We start from the raw sequence: 13,709 nt of genomic DNA on the forward strand, positions 1-13,709 counted from the left end.
CATCATGGGGTATTGTGTGTAGATTAAAAATATTTAATCAATTTTAGAGTAAGGCTGTAATGTAACAAAATGTGGGAAATGTCAAGGTGTCTGAATACTTTCTGAATGTACTGTTTATTGCAACAATTGTTGGATCACTAATGTTTTTATTACCACTATGTACCACCCTCACACAGGTGTAGGCAATTGTAATTATCATGCCGAAATGCATTACGAAATGCACTGCCGGACCGAAAATTAAAAGGTGAAATGAAATGTATTTTTTAAAACTTTTTTGGTGTGCTGCCGTTTCCCAATGTTTCTTGAACTTCATATTTCATTTGATGAGTGTTTTTATCTTTCTGTCACACTCACACAGTCTAATCCTTTTTTTTGTGCTGCCAACCTAGGCTGTAACCCCCCCCCCCCAGGCCCTGTGAATATTCTATGAGGGGCCTTGTACTTCTGGGTATGAACAAAACTAAAAAGTTAAAAATTGTTTGTTGTTATTTGTTGTTATTTATTTTGTGTAGTTCCAAGTCCAATTTTAACACAATAAATTAGAAAACAAGTTGATTACTGATTTTCATTTTTCAAATTCAGAAACGAAAAACAAGTCATTTTTACCTTTTTTCCACTCTCCATTTTGACTCTGAAATCTAAATAAAACTACAAGGACATTGAATTAGTAATTAACACTATTCTTGATTCATTTTTGCACAAATGTATGTTTTGCAACATAGTTTTGCAACTCATTTTCAGTGAATAAAACATTTTGTACAAAAAGGTCAAGTTAATGTCAAGGGAAAATACAGTCAAGAAGAAATATGCCCCAGGAATACCTGACATGATGACTCCTTGCTGTCCCCAGTCCACCTGACTGTGCTGCTGCTCCAGTTTCAACTATTCTGCCTTATTATTATTGGACCATGCTGGTCATTTATGAACATTTGAACATCTTGACCATGTTTTGTTATAATCTCCACCCGGCACAGCCAGAAGAGGACTGGCCACCCCACATAGCCTGGTTCCTCTCTAGGTTTCTTCCTAGGTTTTGGCCTTTCTAGGGAGTTTTTCCTAGCCACCGTGCTTCTACACCTGCATTGCTTGCTGTTTGGGGTTTTAGGCTGGGTTTCTGTACAGCACTTTGAGATATCAGCTGATGTACGAAGGGCTATATAAATAAATTTGATTCGATTTGATTTGAAATACTGTAAAGTTTAAACACGATTGAAAATATCGTGCACATTTTGCTTCAGTAAATGTTTTAATTAATACTAAATCGTCATATGACAATATTAAAATAACCATGTAGTAACATTATCCTCCAAATGCATACACCAAATTCCCCCTACCCTACTACAACTCATTTGTCAATGTGACATTTGTGATGGCATGTGTGCACAGGCATGGCCTCCCCATCCCTGCCAGTATACAGTGGAGCATCTCTCCCCTCACAAATACAACTCACCGCCAGGCAGGCAGCCATGGCATTTGCTGGATTAGAGCTGTCAGTCTCTTTAGCCAGCCCCCTCACCCCATTCTTGTTGCTATGCTGTCTTTGAAACTATGGTTACGGCAAAGGTGCCTTTAGGGAGTGATCATCCTGTGCTGACTTACCTCGTTTATATGGCCAATCATGGTTGACTGACTATCTGACTGACTGGCTGTTTCAATACGAAAACAAATAAACTGTTATTTTATGACTGTTAGGTATGGGGCTAGGAAAATGATTTAATCCAAATCTAATTCTTCTTCTTTGACTAGCAGATAGATGATGACCTTGTAACTGTGTCCGGATAGCACTGCGTTTACAAAAGCAGAGAACATATACAGTACCTGAGAAATAAATAATTATTGTGTTTTTAAAATGTGTGTTATTATGATTCCTATAAAATGAATTTGTTAAAATAACAAATGAAAAGCTTTTCTAAATACCATGTTCCATCTTGAATTAATTGAATGTCATTACAACTGTAACATACACAGTATTTCACATGGATGAAATCAACCACAATTGTATTGTCTGTTTCTCCATCGTAAGTTGATATGGATATTTTAACTCTGCATGCGCTCCTGGTTTAGAGGACAATTCCCCAGCCTATCTTCCACACACACACACACACACACACAGCCTCGATTTCCTCTCCTCCACTTCCTGTTGCTCCTGTCTTAATGAACCAGTCTGAGAGAGGGCTTGACACACTCGAGTCATGATTATGGAGATGATCTGTCAGGGTTGTGTGGATTATTATAGTCAACAGGAAATTATTCTCTTTCTCTCTCTCTCTCTCTCTCTCTCTCTCTCTTGCTCTCTCTCTTTTTTTTCTTTTTTTTCTCTCTCGTTTTCTCTCTCTCTCTCTCCCTCTTTCACTCTTCCTCTTTCACTCTCTCACTCTCTCTCTGTTTCTCTCACTCTCTTACTCTCTCTTTCTCTCTCATGCTCTCTCTTTCACTCTCTCTCTCTCTGAGTAGTGGCCATTGAATGGTCTCTGTGTTTGCCATTTTCCAGTCCAGTTTTGTAACAACATAACAAAACAACATACAGTTTATTATTCTGTATGGATTGACTGGGACCGCAGTCGTTTAGATTACTAGGTTCTGTGTGAAATCTCATGGCACACAAACTAAACACAAGCTTAACAGCTTTTTCCCCATTTCAACCAACATTAGGTATCATTATATTATATGTAACTTCTATATTACTTTATTGTCTTGTTTCTGTAGCTAAACCATAATGGACAAATTTACTCAGGGCCTTCAGCTGATGATGTGAGTTTTACTCCATAATCAAAACAACAACAACAACACATTGTACTGTACACAGTCCAGACACTATAATAAGGCACAGACGTCCCTGAATTATTACAATTACTGTTAAAAATCTAATAAACTTGCAGTCCACATATGGTATTTTTCTGAATGCCAACACGTGTGAACATATGAGTCATCATCTACTGTCACACCCTGATTGTCTCCACCCCCCTCCAGTTGTCGCCCATCTTCCCCATTATCCCCTGTGTATTTATACCTGTGTTCTCTGTTTGTCTGTTGCCAGTTTGTTTTGTTCGTCGAAACAACCAGCATTTTCCCCTTTTGCTCCTGTCTTGTCTAAGTACCTGTTTTCTAGTTTTTCCCGGCTTTGACTCTTCTACCTGCCCTGAACCCGAGCCTGCCTGTCATCCTGTACCCTGCCCCACTACTCTGGATTACCGACCTCTGCCTGACCTGAACCTGAGCCTGCCTGCCATCCTGTACCCTGCCCCACTACTCTGGATTACCAACCTCTGCCTGACCCTCAGCCTGCCTGCCGTCCTGTACCTTTGCCCCACTACTCTGGATTACCAACCTCTGCCTGACCTGAACCTGAGCCTGCCATCCTGTACCTTTACCCCACTACTCTGGATTACCAACCTCTGCCTGACCTGAACCTGAGCCTGCCTGCCGTCCTGTACCTTTGCCCCACTGCTCTGGATTACCGACCTCTGCCTGACCTGAACCTGAGCCTGCCTGCCGTCCTGTACCTTTGCCCCACTACTCTGGATTACCGACCTCTGCCTGACCTGGACCTGAGCCTGCCTGCCATCCTGTACCTTTGCCCCACTACTCTGGATTACCAACTTCTGCCTGACCCTCAGCCTGCCTGCCATCCTGTACCTTTACCCCACTACTCTGGATTACCAACTTCTGCCTGACCTGAACCTGAGCCTGCCATCCTATACCTTTGCCCGTGTTTTTGTAATAAACATTGTTACTTCGACACAGTCTGCATCTGGGTTTTACCTTAAACGTGATAGCACAAACTGTCCATGACTGACCCAGCAGACTCAGACCAGCTCCGCAACGCCCTCTCCTCCCAAGTAGCCACCATTTGTAGGCACGAGGAGTTTCTTTGTGGTCTTATGGAAGGGCTCCAGACCTTTGCCGAACGCCACGACCAAGCATTGAACACGTTGCTGGAGCAATTCCTTGGGTTGTCTACTATGCAGCATACTACTAAGGTAACGTCCCAGCCCCTCAATAACCCGGCTGTTAGCAGCGCCGTCACCCCGGTTTCCCGGGAACATCACTTACCTCCCCCTAAACGTTTTGATGGAGAGTCCTTAACCTGTCGGGCGTTCCTCACTCAGTGTTCTCTCATCATCAAGCTGCAGCCTTCCTCCTTCCCCTCAGACCGCTCGAAGATAGCGTACCTCATCACGCTGATACCCAGGAGGGCACTCGCCTGGGCTACGGCCATTTGAGAACAGCAGTATGCTTCAGTCTGGAGGAATTTGTTGCAGAGGTGGAAAAAGTTTTCGAGGCCCTGTTGTCCGGAAGAGAGGCTGCCTGGAAGTTATCAGCTTTGGCAGAACTCCCCCAGTGTAGCAGAATATGCTGTGGATTTCCGCATGCTAGCAGAGGAGGGTGCCTGGAACACAGAAGTCTACGTCCCCAAGAAGATCCGAGCTTACCCGAGTTCCTCCAAGAGCCCCCGAAGACTGCCGATTCACCTCTTCCCGAGCTGATGCAGCTCAGCAGGGCTAGGCTGCCTTCAGCCAAATGGGCATGCAGACTGAACACCCAGAGTTGTCTGTATTGCACTACTGTCGGTCATTACGTGTCTACCTGTCCTTTCAAGAGAACCAGCTCATTTGTAGGAGTGAGTATTCTGGTGGGTCTTAAGGATCATTTTGCTTCTCCCCTTACTCACCCCCCTCTCCATGCCATTCTGCTATGGGGCAACCAGTCCAAGTCTCTCCAGATACTCATCAACTCAGGAGCCAATATGAGTCTTATGGACGTGAGCTGGGCATCCCCACTCAACCCCTCTTCATTCCCATGGATTTTAGAGAGCGCTGGATGGGCGCTTTATAGGCCGGGTCATCCACCATCAAACTACGAGTGTCGGGGAACCACAGCGAGACGATCCAATTCCTGCTAATTGAGTCTCCGCAGGTTCACGTGGTATTGGGATTATCTTTGCTCCAGCAACACAATTCCTCTATTGACTGGTTTACTGCTGCCCTTGTGGGCTGGAGCCCATTTGGCCACACTCATTGCCTGAAGTCAGCTCTGTCTGCCCCGGGGTGTCTTCCTGGGGGCTTGGAAATTGCTTCGGACCTCTCCGCCATTCCCGTGGAGTACCAGGACCTCCGGGAGGGGTGCAGTAAGGCCCGGGCCACTTCGCTTCCGCAGCACCGACCGGTACCCTAGAATGTCAAGCCTGATGCGCTGGCACGCTGGTATTGCCCCATGGCTACACCTCCGGAAGTAGAGACCATTCTCCCCTGCTCCAAGATCATTATACCCTCTGCTATTCGTCCTCTGTTGCCCCGTACCCTCCGAATACTTCCTACTTTTCATGTGTCCAGAGTTAAATCCATGTCTCACAGCCCTTTGTCTCCTGTTTCCTGGCACCCCCTCTCCCCCATCTCATCGACTGCCAACCGGCGAGGAGGAGAGGTGCTGGGTCCCCGCCAGGGACATCCTAGACCCATGCCTCATCATGGATTTCCAATGCCGACACCCCTGTTAACCAGGTATGCGCCCAGGTAGGACGCCAGGTGGCGTCCCTAGAGGGGGGGGGGGGGGGTACTGTCACACCCTGATCTGTTTCACCTGTCTCTGTGATTGTCTCCACCCCTCTCCAGGTGTCGCCCATCGTCCCCATTATCCCCTGTGTATTTATACCTGTGTTCTCTGTTTGTCTGTTGCCAGTTAGTTTTGTTTGTTGAACCTACCAGCATTTTTTCCCATTGCTCCTGTCTTGTCAAAGTTCCTGTTTTCTAGTTTTTCCCGGCTTTTTACCCTTCTGCCTGCCCTGACCCTGAGCCTGCCTGCCGTCCTGTACCTTTGCCACCCCACTCTGGATTACCGACCTCTGCATGCCCTGACCCTGTGCCTGCCTTCCGTCCTGTACCTTTGCCCCTGTTGTTGTAATAAACATTGTTACTTCGACACAGTCTGGGTCTTACCTTAAACGTGATAATCTACCACCAGCCATTACATTACATTGACATTCTAGTCATTTAGCAGACGCTCTTATTCAGAGCGACTTAAAGTAATAAGCGCATACATTTTCATACTTTTTTTTGTACTGGTCCCCCGTGGGAATCGAACCCACAACCATGGCGTTGCAAGGCCTTTCAACTGAGCTACAGAGGACTATTATAGCAATTTATTATAATAGAATACATGTCTACATTATTACATTTAGACAGAAACACAATAATACATGTTCATTTTGCAGTAGTTTCCGTTTGACATATTAACTGAATGTGCAGCTGACCACCATTCATATGCATGTAGAAAAATAGCCCTTGGTGACAAATCATCTCAAAAGAGAAGGGGGGTACATTTTCTTTTGTAAAAATGTATATTTCAAATTCCTTTCATGTTATTCAAAATTAGCATTGCAAAATTAGCATTGCACCATGTATATCAATATTTACATATAAATTATAACATACCTCACTGTTCACATTTTTTACAGTGTTATTATAACCGGAAGAATCGGCACCTGCGTTCAGAATGGATTCTTCCACTATTCTGCAAGCCTACCCTGAATGAGTCATCCAGCTCGTCTCTTATTGGATAAGACCATTCCATCCCGAGGGACTGCCTTCCTTGCAGAGAGAGAGATAGAAAGGCCTTGCTCCATTCACAGAAACATTGGTATGTGAGCCTAGCTGTTTCATTCACATAAAGACTAAATAATATTTGCCTTCATCGTTCTGATTCTTCTATCGTCTTCTTTCTCTTGTCCTCTCTGATTTAAGAGAAGCTTCTTGTATCTCTCCTTCCTTTTTTGTTTGCTTTTGTTTCTGAGGAGAAAGCAAACGTGCTTTCCTTTTTTTATGTATTCGTCAGGCAGGAAGACGAGAGAGAGCGAGAGAGCGAGAGAGAGAGATAGATAGACAGAGACAGAGAGAGAGAGAGAGAGAGATAGACAGAGAGAGAGAGAGAGAGATAGACAGAGACAGAGAGAGAGAGAGAGCGAGAGAGAGAGAGAGAGAGAGATAGATAGACAGAGACAGAGAGAGAGAGAGAGAAAGAGAGATAGAGAGAGAGCGAGAGAGCGAGAGAGAGAGATAGATAGAGCGAGAGAGAGAGATAGATAGACAGAGAGAGAGAGAGAGAGAGAGAGAGAGAGAGAGAGATAGATAGACAGAGAGAGAGAGAGAGAGATGTTGGGAGGGACTGCAGTGCAGTGCGAAATCTGCAGCAGCAGGATAAGAGAGAGCGGAAGCTTATGAATGACTGTCAGTCTTCTTAGTTGTGTCGCTCCTGTGGACATTTTACATGAATGGTTTTTGGCTTCATGTAGAAAGACTGCTGATCTAGACTGCTGTTCTACTGATGCCTTGCCTTGCTGTTTGGATGAGCCTGTCTTCTTGTGTTTCTGTTCTGCGCTGAGTCAGTGTTATCTGTTTAATTAGAAAACGTGTTTTTATTCTGTTTATGAATTATTCACTGGGATAATTCAGGACAGGCAGGTTGTTATCAGAGAGGTGAAGTATCATTCTACTGATCCTTTGTCTCAGAATGTAAATAGAATAGTGATAATGCAAATTCAACAGAGGAAGGAAAATATCTATTCTACGTTGTTCAATATTTTTTGAATGATAGAATTATCATGAAGTGTACTGATGCGTTCAAATACATAGATGTGTTATCTAGATGTATTTTAATATAAGATTAGGGTCTATTTTTGCATTTGTTTAACATATTTGTATTAATCTCATGCATGTGTCATCATCATGGTAGAATACAATATTCACCTTTATGATGTTATAGAAGATATGTATTGATGTCCTTGTCCGTGTCATTGCAAAAAAAAAATTGCACGCTGCAATGAGAACAGTATGTTAATGTAACAGTCAACTTGTACATTTTGTTGCAAATACAGACACTAGGAAGATTGTCCTCTTCTTCTGAAGTACTGTGGACATGGAATAGATTCATTGCCAGCTGCATGCCTATCACTCACATCAATGTTATTTTTCCTTGTTTCCTATTGATTTTTCATCACCTGTCATCAGTAGGCTATATTCAGCATCAATTACTTAGATTTTCCCCTTCACAGGAACATAATCCCAGTCTGTAGAGGAGTATGTTCTAACCAGATAATGTGTGAAGGGGGTATGAAGGGAGACAAGTTGATAATCATTTATTATCTTTTATCATCAGGATATATTTTTCTCTTTGCGATTCTCTTTCCCTTTTTCCCACAACCGACCGTACCACAGAATAAAATTGAAAAGCATTCCTGCGGTGAAGAGGAAATATCCGTCTGGGAAATTTGAGAATTGATTGGTTCTAGTGTGCTGTAAGTGGGAGGATTTTTTTTTTTTTGTAACAGGAAGTGATTTTCAGTGTTCAGTGAGCCTTTTGTTGAGAAGGTCTCTGTTCAGATCTGTGAGTCATGCTTCTGCTTTGAGCCGGTAGGCAACAGTGAGAGGAGAGCAGCAGCGCAATAAAACTATATCCTCCTCTACCACGTCCATCTCTCTCTCTGCATTCTGGAAGCTTCTGGAACCTTTTTTTTCACCTTTCCTCCATGTTCTATTTCCATGGATTGTGTTCTTCTTTTCTGTTTATTTTCTACCAACGGATTGGATCATCGCGGCGTTGGATTTTCCTAACAGCAACCTCAGCCTCAGCATCAATAACAGCAGTAGCAGCAGCACTAACCCAGCTCTCTGACTTCCTCAGCAGCAGAGAAAATTCTAGTCAACCATCATACAGGGCCTGCTGGGGTTACTATAAGGCATTTGCTATGTTTAAGGAGAGAAGGATAATTTACTTGGCGGCGTTACACCTGCCGGTGCGTTTGTAAGGCAGAGGAGGGGGCAGAGGCAGAGAAGAGGGGAATGCTTCACCGTACCAAATACAACAGATTCAGGAATGAGTCGGTGACGTCCGTCGATGATCTACACGGCCTCACCATGAACCCCAAGGTCTCGGCAGCCCCTGCGTCCTCCGCCGAGCCCCCGTACACCCCTCCTGCAGCGCCATCCGAGGGCGGCGTGAACCACCACCACCACCCCGCTGCCGACCCCTCAGACGATGGAACCACCACCCTGTGCACCCTCATCAACAAAGTGTCCAACCTGAAATTCACCAACTCAGGCTCCAGCCTGCTGGGTATCAAGAGCCTCCCCTCCCACGTCAAGGACCTGACCCTCTCCAAGTTGCAAGGTGCTGGAGGCTCCGGTGGTGGATCCAGCTGCATTGGTAGCGGCTCTGGCCCCAGTGTGTCGTTGGCAGCCTCCGGTGGCGGTAACGGTGGTGGTGGTAACGGCTCCTCCTGTGGCTCAGCCTCCAGCATCTCCCACCACCACCACCCTCCCTGCTCCCACTCCCACTCCTCCCAGCAAGAGCCAGGCACCATGAGCAACGCAGGGGGAAAGAAGGGCAGCAGGTTGGGGCTGGAAGAGAGGGAGGCTGGGCAGAGACAGGGACATGGAGGGGAGGACTGGGGACCTAGTGGAGGAGGAGGTAACAGTGGACTGGTGAATAAACCCTGTTCCAGGGGATGGCTGCATTCCAGTGAGAAGATCTCTGGACCCGGAGTGACGTACATTGTAAAGGTTGGTGTTGATTCTTGGTTTTCCTCTCTCTCTCTCTCTCTCTCTCTCTCCCTTCATCCGTACATTTTTTTTCCTTTTTCTCTCTCCTCTCCCCCCATTCTCTCTTTTCCCTCAATGACTGAAAAGGAGAAAATGTACGGTAGCCTAACCGCCAGATCGTGATCATCATCTTGCCCTAGTGTGGGCGTAGATAGAAACAGCAGGGATTATTGTGAAGAGAAAGACCAGCAAATAATCATTGAATAATTCAGACAAACAGAGAAGGTCATCATTGATAAAACCAGAGAAAACCCTTTGATGCCGTAACAAAAGGCCATGTAGCCATGCCTCCACCGTCCGGATGCTTTTATGTTTATCAACGTGTTTATGCTTTTATGTTTATGATCATCTTCATCATCTTCATCCTTTCATTTTTGTATTTTCTATTCCTTTCCTCCTTTTTTGCCTTTATATGTTTTGGCGCAGGTTAGGTTAAAACATGTTTGCCCGTACTGTATATGTACTGTATTGAATATGTACTGTATTGAATATGTACTGTACTGTATATGTACTGTATATGTATTGTATATGTATATGTATTGTATATGTACTGTACTGTATATGTATTGTATATGTACTGTATATGTATTGTATATGTATATGTACTGTATCTGTATTGTATATGTATATGTACTGTACTGTATATGTATTGTATATGTATATGTACTGTACTGTATATGTATATGTATATGTACTGTACTGTATATGTATTGTATATGTACTGTACTGTATATGTATATGTATATGTATATGTATATGTACTGTACTGTATATGTATTGTATATGTACTGTACTGTATATGTATTGTATATGTACTGTATATGTATTGTATATGTACTGTACTGTATATGTATTGTATATGTATATGTACTGTACTGTATATGTATTGTATATGTATATGTATATGTACTGTATATGTACTGTATATGTATATGTACTGTATATGTATTGTATATGTACTGTACTGTATATGTACTGTATATGTATATGTACTGTATATGTATTGTATATGTATATGTACTGTATATGTATTGTATATGTACTGTACTGTATATGTACTGTACTGTATATGTATTGTATATGTACTGTATATGTATTGTATATGTACTGTACTGTATCTGTATTGTATATGTATATGTACTGTACTGTATATGTATTGTATATGTATATGTACTGTACTGTATATGTATTGTATATGTATATGTACTGTATATGTACTGTATATGTATTGTATATGTACTGTACTGTATCTGTATTGTATATGTATATGTACTGTATATGTACTGTACTGTATATGTATTGCATATGTACTGTATATGTACTGTACTGTATATGTACTGTACTGTATATGTATTGTATTGAATATGTACTGTACTGTATATGTACTGTATATGTACTGTACTGTATATGTATTGTATATGTACTGTACTGTATATGTACTGTACTGTATATGTATTGTATTGAATATGTACTGTACTGTATATGTACTGTATATGTACTGTACTGTATATGTATTGTATATGTACTGTACTGTATATGTACTGTATATGTACTGTATATATACTGTACTGTATATGTACTGTACTGTATATGTATTGTATATGTATATGTACTGTATATGTACTGTACTGTATATGTACTGTACTGTATATGTACTGTACTGTATATGTATTGTACAGTTGAAGTCGGAAGTTTACATACACTTAGGTTGGAGTCATTTAAACTTGTTTTTCAACCATTCCACAAATTTCTTGTTAACAAACTATAATTTTGGCAAGTTGGTTAGGACATCTACTGTATGACACAAGTAATTTTTCCAACAATTATTTACAGACAGATTATTTCACTTATAATTCACTGTATCACAATTCCAGTGAGTCAGAACATACACTAAGTTGACTGTGCCTTTAAACAGCTTGGAAAATTCCAGAAAATGATGTCATGGCTTTAGAATCTTCTGTTAGGCTAATTGACGTAATTTGAGTCAATTGGAGGTGTACCTGTCAATGTATTTCAAGGCCTACCTTCAAACTCAGTGCCTTTTTGCTTGACATCATGGGAAAAAAATGAAATCAGCCAAGACCTCAGGATTTTTTTTGTAGACCTCCACATGTCTGGTTCATCCTTGGGAGTAATTTCCAAGTGCCTGAAGGTACCACGTTCATCTGTACCAACAATAGTATGCAAGTATAAACACCATGGGATTCTGCATTCTGTCTCCTAGAGATGAACGTACTTTGATGCAAAAAGTGCAAATCAATCCCAGAACAACAGCAAAGGACCTTGTGAAGATGCTGGAGGAAACAGGTACAAAAGTATCTCTATCCACAGTAAAAAAGAGTCCTATATCGACATGACCTGAAAGGCTGCTCAGCACGGAAGAAGCCACTGCTCCAAAACCGCCATAAAAAAGCCAGACTACAGTTTGCAACTGCACATGGGGACATACTTTTTTGAGAAATGTTCTCTGGTCTGATGAAACAAAAATAGAACTGTTTGGCCATAATGACCATCGTTATGTTTGGAGGAAAAAGGGGGAGGCTTGCAAGCCGAAGAACACCATCCTAACCATGAAACACATGGGTGGCAGCATCATTTTGTGGGGGTGCTTTGCTGCAGGAGTGACTTGTGCACTTCACAAAATAGATGGCATCATGAGGTAGGAAAATGATGTGGATATATTGAAGCAACATCTCAAGACATCAGTCAGGAAGTTAGGAAGCTTGGTCACAAATGGGTCTTCCAAATGGACAATGACCCCAAGCATACTTCCAAAGTTGTGGCAAAATGGCTTAAGGACAACAAAGTCAAGGTATTGGAGTGGCCATCACAAAGCCCTGACCTCAATCCTATAGAACATTTGTGGGCAGAACTGGAAAAGTGTGTGCGAGCAAGGAGGCCTACAAACCTGACTCAATTACACCAGCTCTGTCAGGAGGAATGGGCCAAAGTTCACCCAACTTACTGTAGGAAGCTTGTGGAAGGCTACCCAAAACGTTTGACCCAAGTTAATCAATTTAAAGGCAATGCTACCAAATACTAATTGAGTGTATGTAAACTTCTGACCCACTGGGAATGTGATTAAAGAAATAAAAGCTGAAATAAATAATTATCTCTACCATTATTCTGACATTTCACATTTTTAAAATAAAATGGTGATCCTAACTGACCTAAGATGGAATTTTTACTAGGATTAAATGTCAGGAATTGTAAAAAACTGAGTTTAAATGTATTTGGCTAAGGTGCATGTAAACATCCGACTTCAACTGTATATGTATATGTACTGTATTGTATATGTACTGTATTGTATATGTACTGTACTGTATATGTACTGTATATGTACTGTATTGTATATGTACTGTACTGTATATGTACTGTATTGTATACGTACTGTACTGTATATGTACTGTATTGTATATGTACTGTATATGTACTGTACTGTATTGACTGTTTATGTACTGTGCTGTGTATGTACTGTACTGTATATGAACTGTGTTGTATATGTATATGTACTGTATATGTACTGTATTGTATATATATATATGTACTGTATTGTATATGTACTGTACTGTATCTGTATTGTATATGTATATGTACTGTATATGTACTGTACTGTATATGTATTGCATATGTACTGTATATGTACTGTACTGTATATGTACTGTATTGTATATGTACTGTATTGTACTGTACTGTATATGTACTGTATTGTATATGTACTGTACTGTATATGTACTGTACTGTATATGTACTGTATTGTATATGTGGAGACTGAATACTGCTGTGGCTCTAGCTAGTGATACAAGGAAGAGAATCAGACAGGCAGCAAAATGCTTGTCCTCACCTACTGTTCTCAGACCATATCAATGTACCTGCACAAGTGTATTCAGTCACCAAGAATTTACACCGTTTAGGCAATACAGATTTACACAAAGTTTAACCAAATGTAGGCTATCGTTGTTGTAAGTAACAGATTATGAAAATGAATGGAGGAAATATGAATGAAGAGGACCTGTACAAGATGTGGTTGGAACAACTAAAACCCACAACAGAATCTGCAGATTCTTTCCAATACAATAATTAGCAATGCTGATCCCTGGGAATCTATATAGCACT

At 41.8% G+C, this 13,709-nt stretch overlaps 1 protein-coding gene across 2 annotated transcripts in view; it reads left to right on the plus strand.

Annotated features, from left to right (window-relative positions):
- The first annotated feature begins 6,563 nt into the window (after positions 1 to 6,563).
- The window catches only part of shc3 (SHC (Src homology 2 domain containing) transforming protein 3), a 47,301-nt gene continuing 40,155 nt past the window's right edge, over positions 6,564 to 13,709 (plus strand). The window contains exon 1 of one of the 2 annotated variants that reach the window (XM_090191455.1): positions 6,564 to 6,636. Coding sequence is in view for 1 of the 2 variants with exons in the window: in XM_036936877.2 (XP_036792772.2) it covers positions 8,835 to 9,554 (720 nt within the window). In the remaining variant the exon portion in view is untranslated. Of the gene's footprint in view, positions 9,555 to 13,709 lie in introns of both variants that reach the window. The other variant, XM_036936877.2, reaches the window with a different exon arrangement.

The sequence above is a fragment of the Oncorhynchus mykiss genome, chromosome 12 (assembly GCF_057628025.1).
Source record: "Oncorhynchus mykiss isolate SJ-2025 chromosome 12, ASM5762802v1, whole genome shotgun sequence".
Taxonomy (NCBI): domain Eukaryota; kingdom Metazoa; phylum Chordata; class Actinopteri; order Salmoniformes; family Salmonidae; genus Oncorhynchus; species Oncorhynchus mykiss.